At 36.3% G+C, this 17,458-nt stretch overlaps 2 protein-coding genes across 5 annotated transcripts; one reads left to right on the top strand and one right to left on the bottom strand.

The window, feature by feature from the left end:
• Positions 1 to 129: 129 nt before the first annotated feature.
• On the bottom strand, positions 130 to 9,731 carry LOC122360253 (tripartite motif-containing protein 16-like protein). 2 transcript variants are annotated; one of them, XM_043260707.1, is made up of 7 exons: positions 7,784 to 9,731; positions 7,207 to 7,302; positions 6,775 to 7,005; positions 6,497 to 6,656; positions 6,312 to 6,371; positions 5,178 to 5,546; positions 130 to 317 (listed from the first exon to the last, which is right to left on the bottom strand). In XM_043260707.1, exons 1-7 carry the CDS (start codon positions 8,375 to 8,377, stop codon positions 160 to 162), a joined length of 1,668 nt encoding a protein of 555 aa, XP_043116642.1. In that variant the 5' UTR covers positions 8,378 to 9,731; the 3' UTR covers positions 130 to 159. The 2 variants fall into 2 exon arrangements, with proteins under 2 accessions (XP_043116642.1, XP_043116633.1); XM_043260698.1 differs by lacking the exon at positions 130 to 317 and having other exon boundaries at positions 4,002 to 5,546; positions 7,784 to 9,716.
• A 1,230-nt stretch (positions 9,732 to 10,961) lies between these two features.
• apom (apolipoprotein M) lies at positions 10,962 to 17,339 on the top strand. 3 transcript variants are annotated; one of them, XM_043257707.1, is made up of 7 exons: positions 10,963 to 11,160; positions 11,478 to 11,617; positions 11,827 to 11,900; positions 12,048 to 12,155; positions 12,389 to 12,487; positions 12,575 to 12,613; positions 12,694 to 12,835. In XM_043257707.1, exons 1-6 carry the CDS (start codon positions 11,038 to 11,040, stop codon positions 12,601 to 12,603), a joined length of 573 nt encoding a protein of 190 aa, XP_043113642.1. In that variant the 5' UTR covers positions 10,963 to 11,037; the 3' UTR covers positions 12,604 to 12,613; positions 12,694 to 12,835. The 3 variants fall into 3 exon arrangements, 2 of the variants coding, with proteins under 2 accessions (XP_043113646.1, XP_043113642.1); XR_006252555.1 differs by lacking the exons at positions 12,389 to 12,487; positions 12,575 to 12,613; positions 12,694 to 12,835 and adding exons at positions 16,703 to 16,900; positions 17,010 to 17,339 and having other exon boundaries at positions 10,962 to 11,160; XM_043257711.1 differs by lacking the exons at positions 12,389 to 12,487; positions 12,575 to 12,613; positions 12,694 to 12,835 and adding an exon at positions 16,703 to 17,339 and having other exon boundaries at positions 10,962 to 11,160.
• The last annotated feature ends 119 nt before the right edge of the window (positions 17,340 to 17,458 follow it).

Raw genomic sequence — 17,458 nt, 5'->3', positions numbered from 1 at the left:
AAAAGACATGCCAATGCAATTAAAATAACTGAATTTATTGTTTAGAGAACAGAAACAAGCTGATACTTCACAGCACTGTTGTATTTCACTAACAAAAAAAAAGTGTAGAAACGACTAGACAGTGGAAAAGCACTCAATGTGAATACGGTCTGTAATCTACTATGCTGGATCGTTCAATTTCACCTGTGCGTTATAGTCTAACCAAAACCCAGCATAGAGAGGCTGAGTGAATGTGGTGTGGACTCTGTGAATGAGGGTCATTGTGTCAGAGACGCTGTAGAAGGACAGAGTTCCTGCACCGTGATCCACATACACTCCTATTCTACAGGAGCTGGAGACTACAGGGAGATGGCTCAGTATATAACTGAAAAGCTGTCCCTGCAGGTAAAACAGCAGGACTGATCATTACGCCCCAAACCTAGACTCACTTCTCCATCCCTTCCTGCTGGTGCTCTTGTATGATATTGAGATATCCACCTGACCACTCCACGCCACCTCCCAGTAACAGCGTCCACACACAACACCTGTGACCAATGATTAAATCTGTCTGTATGATCAGGATATGTTTCTGGTGTGTTCATGTTAGTAACCACTCTGTTCATCTCGGACAGCTTGAGCTCGAGTAATTATGAGCTGTATTTGATTCCAAAGTGAGTTGCTGGTAATCTGAAAACAAAACACATTTCAATCGATAATTATGTGACAATCATTACAACAGCAAATTAATTTGTTATGTTTATAACCACGGAATGTAATCAAGGCAATCGAGAATAACAGTTTGATGGGACATTTGTAGCATTTCACATTTTTACTTGATCTAACCTGACAAAAAAAGGTTAGATCAGGTTGACATAGTTAGATTATACTACATTACATTTTTATACTACATTATTTCTTAAAAAGTGTACGTATTTGAAGCTAATAGGAATGATGAAAAGGTACTGTCCCAGTGACAGCTTTTGTACCTTTATTTCTAATATTAATACTAATATTAATACAGACTATTTAAAACAGCACTGATAACATTATAACATTGTTTTTTTTTAAATGGCAAACATTAAATATAGAGATATTAAATGTTGGAAATAATGAAATTATACTTTAAATGTAAAATGAAAACCACCAGTGGGTGTCAGTAAGTCACATTTACAAGGAAAATAAAACGTGGTGAAATGTTGATACTTGTGTGATTTGTTCATTTTCTCTGGATGTGTGCCATTAAAAAATTAACTTACATTGTAGAAACTTATTAGGAATCATCTTAATGCATCGCACCGTGGAAAACCCTCCAAACATTTTCAATATAAAAATACAGACGTGGACAAAATTGTTGGTACCCTTTGGTCAATGAAAGAAAAACTCACAATGGTCACAGAAATAACTTTAATCTGACAAAAGTAATAATAAATAAAATTCTATAAATGTTAACCAATGAAAGTCAGACATTGTTTTTCAACCATGCTTCAACAGAATTATTAAAAAAAAATAAACTCACGAAACAGACCTGGACAAAAATGATGGTACCCCTAACTTAATATTTTGTTGCGCAACCTTTTGAGGCAATCACTGCAATCAAACGCTTCCTGTAACTGTCAATGAGACTTCTGCACCTCTCAGCAGGTATTTTGGCCCACTCCTCATGAGCAAACTGCTCCAGTTGTGTCCGGTTTGAAGGGTGCCTTTTCCAGACTGCATGTTTCAGCTCCTTCCAAAGATGCTCAATAGGATTGAGGTCAGGGCTCATAGAAGGCCACTTTACAATAGTCCAATTTTTTCCTCTTAGCCATTCTTGGGTGTTTTTAGCGGTGTGTTTTGGGTCATTGTCCTGTTGCAAGACCCATGACCTGCGACTGAGACCAAGCTTTCTGACACTGGCTAGTACATTTCTCTCTAGAATTCCTTGATAGTCTTGAGATTTCATTGTACCCTGCACAGATTCAAGACACCCTGTGCCAGACGCAGCAAAGCAGCCCCAGAACATAACAGAGCCTCCTCCATGTTTCACAGTAGGGACAGTGTTCTTTTCTTGATATGCTTCATTTTTTTCGTCTGTGAACATACAGCTGATGTGCCTTGGCAAAAACTTCGATTTTTGTCTCATCTGTCCACAGGACATTCTCCCAGAAGCTTTGTGGCTTGTCAACATGTAGTTTGGCATATTCCAGTCTTGCTTTTTTATGATTCGTTTTCAACAATGGTGTCCTCCTTGGTCGTCTCCCATGTAGTCCACTTTGGCTCAAACAACGACGGATGGTGCGATCTGACACTGATGTTCCTTGAGCATGAAGTTCACCTTGAATCTCTTTAGAAGTCTTTCTAGGCTCTTTTGTTACCATTCGGATTATCCGTCTCTTAGATTTGTCATCAATTTTCCTCCTGTGGCCACGTCCAGGAGGTTGGCTACAGTCCCATGGATCTTAAACTTCTGAATAATATGTGCAACTGTAGTCACAGGAACATCTAGTTGCTTGGAGATGGTCTTATAGCCTTTACCTTTAACATGCTTGTCTATAATTTTCTTTCTGATCTCTTGAGACAACTCTTTCCTTTGCTTCCTCTGGTCCATGTCGAGTGTGGTACACACCATATCACCAAACAACACAGTGATTACCTGGAGCCCTATATATAGGCCCAATGGCTGATTACAAGGTTGTAGACACCTGTGATGCTAATTAGTGGACACACCTTGAATTAACATGTCCCTTTGGTCACATTATTTTCAGTGTTTTCTAGGGGTACCATCATTTTTGTCCATGCCTGTTTCGTGAGTTTATTTTTTTAAATAATTCTGTTGAAGCATGGTTGAAAAACAATGTCTGACTTTCATTGGTTAACATTTATAGAATTTTTATTTATTATTACTTTTGTCAGATAACAGTTATTTCTGTGACCATTGTGACTTTTTCTTTCATTGACCAAAGGGTACCAACAATTTTGTCCACGTCTGTATAAAGTTGATCTATTTACATTTATATATTAATGCAGTATGTTGCGGCATTATATTTATTATATTATGTTTACTATATTGACATTTCTGAGAGTAAATAAATCTTTCAGTACTTTAACTATCCCAAATATGTCTTCTATTTTTCTGTAAAATCATGTTGCAGTTTCTGTTTGTGCCCAGATGCAAAAGTTCTTAAATCATCAAAAGAGACATAATTTTTTTAGTTTCCAGAGGGACAGAGAGAGACTGGAAACTCTGTTACACCGTTTTTTAGATCTTGTCTTACCTTAGTGAAATGCATGTGATGGTCTGTGCGTGAAATCTGCTCTAGCTCAGTGTCCCTCTTCTAGCTCCAGCACTGACTCCTCACTGACTGACTGGAGGAGAGTCCTTACTGAGTCTCAAACAGCTCTTCAGCAGCCAGCAGTTGTTCTTCTGCTCAAAACTCACCTTGTGAGACTCTCAGTTCATGAAGCTCTGTTTCTTTCTCCTGGATTCTCTGCTGGATTTTCTACCAGTTCTCTTCCAACTGTTTCTGTAGAATAAGCACATTGCAATAAACCAGTCACAAGAAACTAAATGTCACATTTTTTTCAAAGTATCTTTTTTTTCTTACACATCTGTTTATCCATTATATCTACAGGTCTTGGATTGAAGGTCTGTCTGCACTGAGGGCAGCTGCAGACTGTCTTCTGATCATCCTGATCCCAGCAGCCTGTAATACAGCTCATACAGTAACTGTGTCCACAGGGGATGGTCACTGCATCCTTCAGTAGATCCAGACAGATTGAACAGCTGAACTGATCCTGAGCTAAAGACACGCTGGATTCTGCCATTGTATACTGCATCTTCTGCTCACATACAAGCTCACAAAGCAGGTGTGTCTGGAAGGTATGACAAATGTTTCAAAGTACCCTGTGGTTTATAATAAAAAGGCCCAATAGAACAAATAAACTATTATGAACGTACTTTCACTGCCCAAGTCATCTAGAACTATAACTCCTACATGCATGATAGAAAATAACTAATAAGCAATTTTGAACACTGCTTCATGAAGCTTTGAAACCTTTATTTTTTTAAATCACTTCAAGTATTGCACACTGCCAAGCATTGTTGCATTAAACCCCTGGAGTATATGATAGTTACCAACAAAAGAAAGTACATAACACAAAATCGAATCTAATGTTTTGAGATGAATGTGTGACTATAAACCAGATTATTATTAAACTATAAACAGATTCTCATTTACGTCTTGGAATATATGACCCAAATAAGAATTTTCACAGGATATTTTCATAAAATCTGCCATGTTTCAATCCTAAATGCGTTTAATCATCTAATTCACAAAACGGTCAATTATTACTTTCATTTACGTACAGTACAATACAAAACTTGTTGTTCCATCAAGTAATTTCATCACAATTTCACCATCATTCAGCATGGTACATTATTCATAACAGTGTCATTATACCACAAGCAAAAGCATGAAAAATACAGCTTCACAACATTAAACACAAATTTTTTACTCATGAAGACAAGTGACCCGCAAAAGCCCGCAATCATAAAAGGCAAACAAAAATAGGAAAAAATAGCTAAAATAATATAATAAATGCCTAATGAATGAATCAGTGAAATGAGTATGATTATAAATGATTACATGATTAAATGAAACAATAAAAATTATACATGATAATGACTTAATGAATTAATATAAAAGAAATAAAATTATAAAACATAATAAAATAATGTACGGTTGCCGTTTTAAAGGAACAAACACACAGGTTCCTACAAAGAATACTTTAATAAGAAAAAAAGCTAAGCATAAACTGTATGAAAAACAATGACCCATTTCTTCTAATCATAAAAGTTTTGCAGTCAAAAATGGTAATATTGTATTCCAATGGAAATATTTATATTAATTACAGTTAATATAGCCAGTGAAAACTAAATTCTAATTCTATTCTAATTTTACCACACTGATCTGCACTGAAGTTGAAATGTAACAGGAACCGTTCCTCAATGTGTTCAAAATGTTCAACCTGACAGTGGAAAAGTGAATGTTTACTGTTTTATGTTGCTGGATCACACAATTCCACTTGTGCATCATAGTAAACCCAAAACCCAGCATAGAGAGGCTGAGTGAATGTGGTGTGGACTCTGTGAATGAGGGTCATTGTGTCAGAGACGCTGTAGAAGGACAGAGTTCCTGCACCGTGATCCACATACACTCCTATTCTACAGGAGCTGGAGACTACAGGGAGTGAAATGCTTGTGTAACTGTGCAAGAATGAACAAAAGTAGGTAGAGCAGCTTAATTTCCAGGAGCAATTATTACTTCCAAACATACATTTTCGGCCCCGTCCCTTCCTGCTGATGCTCTTATATGACACTGATATATCGATCGAACCTTTCTTCTCAACCTCCCAATAAGAACGTCCATTCAAACTCTCATTAGACAATACCTGATAGCAATCATCAAATCTGTCTGGATGATCACGATATGACTGGCCTCCGTTCGTGTTAGTAACCACTCTGTTCCTCTCTGAAAGTCTGAGGTATTCATGAGCTGTGTTCCAATCCAAAGTGATCCTCTGGTAATCTAAAAACAAAACATATTTTAGTCAGTAAATCTACAAACTGTCTTGTTTTTCATGTTTTTATAAATGAAATGTGATGGATTTTGTAGCGACATAAATGCAGTGAAGAATAACACAAGATATAAATACGATTAAAACACCTTTACCAGTTTAACTTCATTAGTGTTACTGGATAAGTCTAAATATTTATTACACTTTATTTTTCCTGAATACCCCCCTATTATGGGTAATGAAATGTTTATATTTTGGTTTTGGGAGTCGCCAAACTCAAACAAAAAAAATAATAATAATAATTTTCATATAATACTTATGCATTTATTGTTACCTTTTATTCGACTCCCAAAAGATTCGTTCAACGATTTTGATTGGTTGATTTAATTTAAAGCAGTGTCTGAGATGTCCAAGAATAAAGTTTTTTCATTCATTTAATACTTTATGCTGACATCAACATGAAATGGCTTGAGACTCATTTCAAAGATTCTGAATCAGTTCTTTGTTATGAGAGGCGATAACCTTATAAACGGCGCACTTTGATATTTAAACCTTTGCAGGATGTTTTCATTCACTTCTGTGTTACACACCACACGAAAGGTAAAAACTAATCCATTACAGGGGCACTATATTGTCTGTAAGGCTTTTGATGTTGGCTGCTCTGCTAACTTATTCTTAATTCTTTACAAGTCTACTATATATTTCCACATCATTGCCACAATAAAACAAACTTAATTAACAAAATGTGACTCTTTCTGTTAACTAAAATAACTTACGCTGCAGAAACTCATTCCTGCTCTGGTATTCAGGAGTGGGAATCATCTCAACATACCGCACTATGAAAAAATCAACAGACAAATTCAATCTAAAAATCGTACATTTGAATGCAATGTTTTATAGGGTTATTGATTAAATTGCAATGGCTTCTTTTAAAGATTAAATGAATGCCTCGGTACTTTACCTCTACTAAGTATTTTTTCTACCTCCTCTTTAAAAACATTCTGCAGTTTCTCTTCCAGCTGATTGAAAAAAACTATCAAATCGTCAAAAGAGAGACAAGAACTGACAGTGATGCTAGATGATTCCTGAGATGCGGGAGGGACATTGAAAGACTGGAAATTCTACACAGACACAAAAAAATCAGATTGCAGAAAATATTTAAATGAGATTTCTGAAAATGTTGCAGTGTTTGTTTGTTTTTTTTACTATCACTAATGCTCTATTCTTCATATCGGTTACCTGGAGGAAATGGATGTGACCAGTGTGTGAAAACTGCTCCAGCTCAGCCTCTCTCTTCTTTAGATCATCAATCTTCTGCCTTAGTTGTTCCAAGAGTCCTTCAGCTTGACTTACAAAAACCTTCTCCTGATCTCTGATCATCTGTGTCACCTCAGATCGCCTTCTCTCAATGGAGAGGATCAGCTCAGTAAAGATCCTCTCACTGTCCTCCACTGCTGTCTGTGCAGAGCGCTGTTAGGACACACAGAGAGAAGCATCAGAATCAGTTCATTCACTCAGCTCTTACTGCTGCCTCACACAGACTGTTCTCCACAGTGATCTTCAGTGGACTGAAAGAGCTCCAGCACTGACTCCTCACTGACTGACTGGAGGAGAGTCCTAACTGAGTCTCAAACAGCTCCTCAGTCAGTTGTTCTTCTTCTCAAAATTCACCTTGTTAGACTCTACAGTCTCTATCAGCTCCTCAAGGTCTGTTTCTTTATCCTGGATTTTCTGCTTAAATGTTTTCTGGGTCTCTTCCAAGAGTTTCTGTAAGACAAAGAAACAACATTAAACCGCAGCAATATATGAAATTAAAAACTATTACAGAATATGGTAAGATTTGTTCCCCACTGTGCCTTAATATCAGCTATGAATTAGTGGAAGGTTTCAATTCTGAAATCTTTTTTCAGAGTTCCAACCCATTTTAAATCTTTTTCTATTCAAATGACTTCTGACTTGAATAACTGCTGTATAGGTGTTAGGGCAGTTTCTGTAACCTACTAAATGATATTGATTGCAAATTAAAAGGCTATATAGTTATTGTATCACTTGTTAAGAAAACAGATGGGACACTTTGCAATTAATTAGGTTAATTCAGCAACAAGATACTGATCAAAGTATAAAGTATACAGCATATAAAGAGTATAGAGAGTTGTAAACAGCAAATTTCGCAAAGATTGTTTACACAAATTCATTTTGCAGATAACAAAACAGCGTAAAACTGAACGGAAACTAGACTTGTAACTACCTGTTTTTCCGTCCTCTCGTCAGCAGGTGACACGGTTTCGTGCTTTTTGTGATCCTCCAACATACACAGCACGCATATACAGCGCTGGTCAGTACGACAGTACATTTCTAACAGCCTATCATGTGGTGTGCAGATCAACTCCTTCAGTTGACCAGTGGCTTCAGTCATTTTGTGTCGCTTTTTTGAGTGAAATTCTTCATGATGTTCAAAATGATTCTGACAGTAAGACTCAAGACACACCAGACAGGACTTGATGGCTTTGTTTTTCTCCTCAGAACAGACGTCACACTCCACATCTCCAGGTTCACCATAACAGTGATCAAACTGATCAAAATTTTGGAGTTTTCTTTTCCTCAGATTCTCCACCACTTCAGCCAGCATGGTGTTTTTACCTAAAGCAGGTCTCGGATTGAAGGTCTGTCTGCACTGAGGGCAGCTGCAGACTGTCTTCTGATCATCCTGATCCCAGTAACCTGAAATACAGCTCATACAGTAACTGTGTCCACAGTTGAGGGTAACTGGATCCTTCAGTAGATCCAGACAAACTGAACAGTTGAACTGGCCTTGAGCCACTGAAATACTGGGTTCTGCCATTTTATTGCCTGTGCGCACAGACAAAGGTAAGCGTACAACCAAATTCCCTTAAGGTTTCGTTTTTGTAAGTTTTGTTTTCCTGAACCTGAATGTACACGTTTCCTGGTTCTTTGTATGAGACATGCGCAAAACAGATGTGTCTGCAAGCTGTGACATACAAGCCTACATTCCTGCGTACAGTGGTATACAGTATACTATGACAACTTAGACATCTGGTAACCTAAAATAAAACAAAAAAAAAATCACAATAGCCTAGGCTAATAGCGGATTCATGAAGCTTGGGCATACATTTACCGACTTTGTAATAGCCACAGAGAATACACTAAAGCAGAGGTTCTCAACTTTCTGTACTCTGAGCTTGTTCTAAAATCAGCTTATCAAAACATGTTTGATATCCTCTGATTAACTGGATGGAATCAAAGTCTAAAGTGAAAAACAGTATGCGACCACTATAACGTGGAGGAACAATGTGTCAATACTTAAGTATTGATTATTTGATCACCTGGATTGCCAGGTGCAATAGGACCAATTGGATGGCAGAAACAGTGGTAGTATTACCTCAAAAGTAATTTTAATCAAATAATAACTACTGACCATGCAAATTGAGTTGGAAAGAAAAGGTCTATGAAGAAAAGTTCTGGTTTTACTGCCAGAGGGACAGAGTAAGAGTTAGGTTGCTCCCATGCTTAAAATGAAAAAAACATAAGAATGAGGTCAAGCTGCAGACACTGGGGACAACAAAGCTACAGACCAGCAGGAGGCAAAATCACTCTCCACTGACTGGGATGACCGCCAGCTCATTTGAATGTCACCCAACAACTGTAGGATGACATCAAGAGACCTACAAAACGAACGGCAGGGGTGAAGTACACAGAGAGGATGGTTTGAAACTTTTTTTTTGCAGGCAGGGCTGTCATGCAAAGCTAAAAGAAAAAGCCATTCATCAATGAAAAGCAAACTCCATGAAGAACTGCCGGAACAAGACGCTGTCGTGGCCAACTCAAACTCCAGACCTGAACACCATTGAAAATCTCTGGAATGTATTAAAGAAGAGTCACTTTTTTGCCAGTAGTGGCATAAGGTCACACAGCAGCAGACTGGAGGAGAGCATGCCAAAACACATGAAAGTTGTGCTTGAAAATCACAGATACTCTTCTTTACTTAAAACTTTAGTATTGTGTTATATAAAAACCTATATTATTGCATTATTTGAGGTCTAAAAATGCTGCATTATGTTGCATCGCAATGTTATTTTGGCCAGTTGTATTTTTCTGCCAACAAATACTCTAAATAACAATACTGTACGTGTATTTAGAACGTGTGAAAAATGTTTGTGATAAATTTATAGAATAAAACAAAAATGTTAATTTTACTCAAACACATACTGTCACGCGTGTGATAAGCAGGAGAGCACACAACGAGTATAAATGAAAACAAAGTGTTTTAATCTACTCCGTGATGAAATAAACAATATAAATACAGGCAGGCAGATAAGACAAAATCACACGCACATAAAGACGAGATAGGGCAAACAGAACTGAAACCACAGGACTTAAATACACCAGGTAAAATCACTAAATTAATCACACACAGCTGAAGACGATAGAGACAATTAACTAAAGCGGGTTACACAGAACACATGGCACACGACAAAAACAATAACACAAGTCCAGAGAACGTGACACATACACTATTTTGGGAAAAAAACTGGCAGTTGTGGTTGTCACAATTTGGTTGCCAACATTTTACAGGAATTTACCATTATCCATTTAACAGGTTTTTACCGTAGGATTTTCACAGTTTTTCATAGTTAAAATCATGGTAATTTTTTACTTACAAACAGACTAGTAAAACCAGAGAAACTGATTATTTGGAAGTGGTCTCTTAATTTTTTCAAAAGCTAAATATGCTCAGGAGCTATCAATCTCAATTTCTATCCAGTTCCTTTTTTTTTCAACGATCCCACTGCCTTGATTGGTGGATGCGTGCCTTCAGCAAGATTAATTACAAATGCTGAATAATAGTTATTTTAAAGCATAATTCTTACAGTAAAGAAATTTTACCACTGTAATTTAAATTTTTCTGCAGCAGGCAACTATCAAAATGTTTTTTAAAAAACCTTATTTTACATTTTTCACAGAAACTTCCAACGCACAAACTGGACAAAAGAGGGCATTAAATAACTGTAAGCTCTGGTTACTAAAGAGACAGTGGTAAGGCTGCATTTTGCACTGAAGAGCAAGGCAGTGTTGCTCCTAAGGTCACAATAAACAATGAATTAAAAAAATATCCTCTCTTTTAATCTTGTTACTGTCTATGAGAAAAGTGATGTTTTATGTGATATTTCTTTACTGTTGAGTGTGTGTGTGTGTGTGTGTGTGTGTGTGTGTGTGTATGATATGATGAATTATTTGTGAGACGGTATTGCGTGGGTAGGGAGAGTGGTCCAGGACAAGGTCAGGCATGTTGGGGTGTATTTGCACATTGATCTGACAAACACACCATTAACCATTATCAGATTATCCAGCAAACAGAAAAAGCTAACAAATCAGGGTGAAAGTCCCCCCGAACACTGTATTAAATCATCTCCATCCCAGCATCTGTGACTTAGAAGACATCAGCATTCGTCGTAAATCTCAGGCGATCCCATTGATGCAGTCATGCTTTCAGGCACATTATGGAGTGTTACGAGCTCACTATTGAGCCTGTTTTATTCTGGGATGCAGGTTATGGTGCCATGTCTTCCTCCAGCTCCTATCTCCACCTCTGGTCTTACTGAGAAGGTAAGAGACTTAAAATAATTTATTCCTTATCTTTTAGATCTTATTTTTGAACATACACCACAATACGATAAACGTCATTTTTCTCACAGAGCAGGTTTCCAGATCTTCTGTAAATTAACTGATGTACAAATCTGAGGTTTCTCCAGCTTGGAAAAATGTTTGTAAAAATACAAATGTCTATCAGCTGTGTGTTCTATTGAACCTATGACCTTAATAAATCCAGAGCTGTTTGTAAAATACGATATTTGAGTTGAATTTCGCAAATTATTATAAACGTTTTATACATTATATGTTATGTGTATATTCTTCCTGTGCAGTATATGGGCACTTGGCATTTTGTGGCAGCAACTGCATGGGATGAAAGTGATCTTAAGTTCTATCAGACCGTCGACAGCTCTCTTCTTCACATTCAGAAAGGTGCTAACGATACTCTGTTGGTGACCGAATCAACTCGCCTGTGAGTGGGAAACTGTGCACACACACATTTTGGTTTATACTAGTTTATGGGTGTTACTGTAATAACAGCAAAAAAACTAAATATACTATGATTTATTTCCTTTGTTAGGACCATATATATTTAGTCATTCACAAACACACACACTTACTGTTCCATTTTTTACAATATGTGAGGTTTTTAAGCATATCAAATCTTTTTGTTTATCACAGTGGTGATACGTGTAAGAAAAATACTAGGAGCTACTTTACTCTGTCTGTGCTGGACCCATTCCTGTTCAGAACTGGTAGGAATTTATATACAGTCTGAAGCATGGTAATTCGAGACTGTCTATCCATGTTTTACACTAAAACCCATCTTTTTTGTTATTATGTCAAAAGACATAAGATTTGTTGTGATTTAATTTCATTTTTTTATATGACTGTGTGAACAGATTACGACGCTATGGCACTGATCTGGGATGGCAAGTTCATAAACTGCCCTTCATGCATGATAGTATTGTTTGTGGATGAAAACGAGGAAGCCAGAGCTTCGCTGTTCGGTCAGTATCATGTTTTACTCATTATATTTTTTTCACCTACATGATCAGTGCAACAATGGACAGCAATAAAAAAACTTTCAGTACAGCGTGAACCATCTCCTGAAACCTTAAAGAATGATCTCAAAGTATATGTTCTGCATGTAAAGTCACCATTGCAATGCGATGCAGTTACACAACAGACTTTTTATTCATAACGAATGTCTGTCTGTCTGTCTGTCTGTCTTCTATTGCAGCTCGTGATGAAAAGACACCAGACGAAGTGATACAGGAATTTAAGTCAAAAATGGAGTGCGTTTATATGGAAGACTTCTTAAAGGCGCCTCTGAAAAGTGGTTTGTATAACTTAAGCAAAACAAAGACCGGCAAATATGATGTGTGTATGCAATTCTGTAGTTTATTCATTATATCTTTCATTTTAGGTTATTGTAAACTTAATGACGCTGCTTAAAACACAAGCGGTAAGTGCGAACACTGTGCTTCTGAACTGTTTATACGTAAAATGACATTTTTTAATACTGTGTAATTTCTTCTCCTAAAGGTCACGAGCAGATGCAGAGATCTTCGTGCTTCAGGGCCAACAGTAAATTACTGAACTGATGGAAATTATGATTCGCTGTTTTTGGTTTTGTGACTGAAGAAATAAACAAGATAAATAAAACACAAAAGACTGGTAAAACTAACAAACTACTACTTGAATTAATATCTTTATAATGTCCTAAAGTGCAATAAAAGGTGTCTGAGATGATGAATACAGGTATCTCACAGCTACAGGTCCAGAGGTAAAAAGTCCACTTTAAAAAGTCCAGAACAAAAAGATATATGAAATGTTACAACCGATTTAAAAAAGCCCTACTTTCTCTTCCTGCTACCATTACATGAGTTAACAGACATGCTAATTTGAAGGATACCTGGAATAAATTTGTCAAAATCAAGGCAGGCCCATTACATGTATTAACAGGAGCAACAACAGCAATCAGTTGCAGTGATTTTATACGGTGTGAATGTTAAAAACAAACAATGTTAAAGAATATCTCTCATAAAGAAATGCGTTGAAAACTTTCTGATTTATTTTTGTTTTGTAACTGTTGCTGCAGGAAGTTTAGCCTGCTGCTGAAACATTTCTATTCTATTCACTTCAATTAAATTCAAGTTTATGTAGCGCTTTTTATAATACAAATCATCGCAGCTTTACAGGAAATTACATTTCTACAATGCTTATATATTGTAGAAACTTTTTATATTTAAATACACTGCTTAAAAAAGCAGCTAAAATCAGCCTAAGCTGGTTTTAGAGGGGTTTTGTCCACATTTCCAGCCTGCCAGCCTGTTTATACGGAAAATTAAATTTTTGAATAGTGCATAATTTCTCCCTCCTAAAGTTCACAAGCAGATGCAGAGATCTTCGTGCTTCAGATCCACATTAAATTACTGAACTGATGGAAATTATGATTCATTTTTTAAAGCAAAAAACTATTATATTTATATGTTTTATTATAGATTTAAATAATTTTTTGGAATATTATTGGTAAATTCACATCCAACAGCCGCACCACCTCAGAGTTGTCTTCTCCTCACTGCTCTTCTCAATGTACATGAACGATTGCACCCAGAACAAGACGCCAACATTATAAATCTGCCCATGACACGCTGGTGCCACAAGACTGAAATTCCTTAGGAGACCTTTCTACCTTTGGTCTTCAAAGAACATGTCATTTCATTCACCAAAATGGCTCAAAAACTGCATATCATGCATATAAATGCATTTAAAAGGATTTATGAGCAGCTTATCACTTACATGTATAACCCACACATTTAACTATCATGTGCCTATCACTCATTGTTGATGAATTTTAAATAACTATTGAATGATAAATAGGTTCGTATTTACGATTAGTATGTGTGTGTTTGAATTTCCTAGCTTGAAAAGTTTCTTCCAATCAATTCTAATGTATCATATTTGTGTTATAGAATGAAATTGTTCAAAATTATGCTCTGCAATAGTGGGAAAAATTGGTACCAAGTGTATCAGTGGATCTGTCCAGTAACTAATGAAAAATGCGCAGTTTGCAGAGAAGTGACAGTCAACTGACAACTATAACTATATGTCCCTATAAGGAAAAAAGCATCTTTAACATGAATAAATGTAAAGGGAAGGTTCATCCAAAAAATAAAAATGTTGTCATTGTTTACACTCCCACAAATTGTTCCAAGCAGTAATAATTTCTTTCTTCCGTTGGGCATAAAAGAAAATGCTTTGAAAAATGTGGGTGACCCATCAGTTTCTGGTCTCCAGAGGACCAGCAGTTTAGTTACCCACATTCTTCAAAGTATCTTCTTTAGTGTTCAACAGAAGAAAACATTTGCAGGTTTAGAACAACCTGGGTAAATTATGACAGAATTAAAATTTTATGTTAACCATACACTGTAAAAATGACAGCTGTGGTTGACGGAATTGTTTTTGTTTATACGGTTATAACTTAAACTTACAGTTAAATACTGTAATTTCATTACAATTATAATATCCCAACCTATTAAATTACAGAAATCTTTTTTTGTACCTTTAAAATACACTGATAACCAAAACAGGTGGTGATGAGAAAGTCTCATGATGAACCGAAGCCCATCACAAACAGCTGTTAAACATGAACATCATCGTAGTGAGACTCGTTAAACTGAAATATGCAATAAACATAATTTAACAACATTAGACATAACATCCAGCCCTAATAAACATAAATGATAAGAACAACTAAGAAGAAACCGTTTTTTTATAGACAAAACATCAAACTCAAACAAATTTGGAAATGCGATGCAGGGAATTTTGACAATGTCAAATCTAGATTTAAACAGGTAACAGGTTTCGTAGCTTGGCGATGTTTGAGAATGCTGTTTTTGTTACATGGAAAATATGATTTTCAAAAGACAAGTTGTTGTCTAATACTACACCCAGATGTTTCACTATAGAGCAAGTGACAGTACATCTGTCTAATCTATGAGTCCAATAACAATATCTGTCTTTTCTGAATTTAATAGGAGTACATTATTGGTCACCCGATCTCTGTTATCTTAATATAATTTACAAGTATGATAAAAGGGATGGTCTATGTGATATTTCTTTACTGTTGAGTGTGTGTGTGTGTGTGTGTGTGTGTGTGTGTGTGTGTGTATAGTATGATATGATGAATTATTTGTGAGACGGTATTGCGTGGGTAGGGAGAGTGGCCCAGGACAAGGTCAGGCATGTTGGGGTGTATTTGCACATTGATCTGACAAACACACCATTAACCATTATCAGATTATCCAGCAAACAGAAAAAGCTAACAAATCAGGGTGAAAGTCCCCCCGAACACTGTATTAAATCATCTCCATCCCAGCATCTGTGACTTAGAAGACATCAGCATTCGTTGTGTATTACAGGTCATGCTTGTGAACACACTATGGGGTGTTATGAGCCTGTTTTATGCTGGGATGCAGGTTACGGTGCCATGTCTTCCTCCAGCTCCTCTCCCCGCTGCTGTTGTTAACACTAATGAGGTAAGAGACTTGAAAAGCTTTATTCTTTATATCCTAATTTTATGTACACACACAATAAGATAAATTGTGTTTTTCTCACGCAATAGATTCCTAGATCTTCTATAAAAAATGTTTGCTCATAAAATGTTTATCAGCTGTGTGTTTACTTGGTATTGAACCCATGACCTTAATGAGTCCAGAGTTGTTTGTAAAATATAGATCTTTGTGCTGAATTTCACTCATTAACTAACATTGGTTAAGTGGCTATTTAAGTTATTAAATTATTTTCTTCCATTATATGTTATGTGTATATTCTTCCTGTGCAGTATATGGGCTCTTGGCATTTTGTGACAGCAGCTGCATGGGATGAAAGTGATCTTACGTCCTTAAAGACCGTCGACAGCTCTCTTCTTCACATTCAGAAAGGTGCTAACGATACTCTGTTGGTGACCGAATCAACTCGCCTATGAGTGGGAAACTACACACACACACGCACACACACACACACACACACGCACACACACACTTGTTTATACTACTTTGCACAGTCCTAATAACTGAAAAAACTAAATATACTAAAAAATATAGATAATAAAAACAGATACCTTTGCTAGGACCATAGTATATTTAGTCATTCACAAACACGAACACTGACATTTTCCATTTTTTACAATGTGAGGTTTTCAAGCATGTATGACTGTGTGAACAGGTTCTGACTCAATTGCACTGATATGGGAAGGAAAGTTCATAAACTGCCCTTCATGCGGATGAAGACGAGGAAGCTAAATCTTCGCTGTTTTGTCAGTATCACGTTTTAAACATTATGTTCTTTTACCTACATGATCAGTGAAACATATTAAACTGGACAGCAATGAAAACATTCAGGTGTGAACAAAATGAAAACTTAAAGGATGATCTCTAATATTGTATATGTTCTGCATGCAAAGTCACCCTTGCAATGCGATGCAGTTACACAACAGACTTTTTATTCATAACGAATGTCTGTCTGTCTGTCTGTCTGTCTTCTATTGCAGCTCGTGATGAAAAGACACCAGATGAAGTGATACAGGAATTTAAGTCAAAAATGGAGTGTGTTTATATGGAAGACTTCTTAAAGGCGCCTTGATTCTTGATTATGTAAGACTGGCAAATATGATGTGTGAACATGAATTTATTTACCATATTGTTTATTTTAGGTTACTGTGAACTTGATGCTGCTTAAAACACAGATGGTAAGTGCAAACACTGCGTTTCTAAACTGGTTATCCTGAAAATTAGATTCTTTAATGCTTGGCATAAGTTCTCACTCCTTAAGCAGATGCAAATATCTTCACGCTTCAGATCTACAATAAATGACTGAACAGATGGAAATCAGGATTCACTGGTTTTGGTTTAGAGACTGAAGGATTAAATAAGATAACATTTCAACATAACACAGAAGACTAGCAAAACTCACAAACTACTACTTGTATTTATATCATTATAATGTCCTAAAGTGTAATGAAATGTGTCTGAGATGATGAATACAGGTATCTCACAGCTACAAGTCCAGAGGCACAAAAAAAAATGTAAAAGCCCAGAAGAGAATAATGAAATATATTAAATGTTAGAACAGATAATATGAAGCCCTACTTTTTCTTCCTGCTACCATTAAATGAGATTATTTTAAAATTCACAGTTTGTCAAAATCAATGCAGGCCCATTACATGTTAACTGCATTAACAAGAGCAACAACAGCAATCAGTTGCAGTGATTTTATACAGTATGAACTATTTTAAAAAAAAATCTGT

Source organism: Puntigrus tetrazona, chromosome 2 (assembly GCF_018831695.1).
Source record: "Puntigrus tetrazona isolate hp1 chromosome 2, ASM1883169v1, whole genome shotgun sequence".
Taxonomy (NCBI): domain Eukaryota; kingdom Metazoa; phylum Chordata; class Actinopteri; order Cypriniformes; family Cyprinidae; genus Puntigrus; species Puntigrus tetrazona.
The sequence above is the reverse complement of the archived record's forward strand: the minus strand, read 5'-3'. Positions and strand labels throughout refer to the sequence as shown.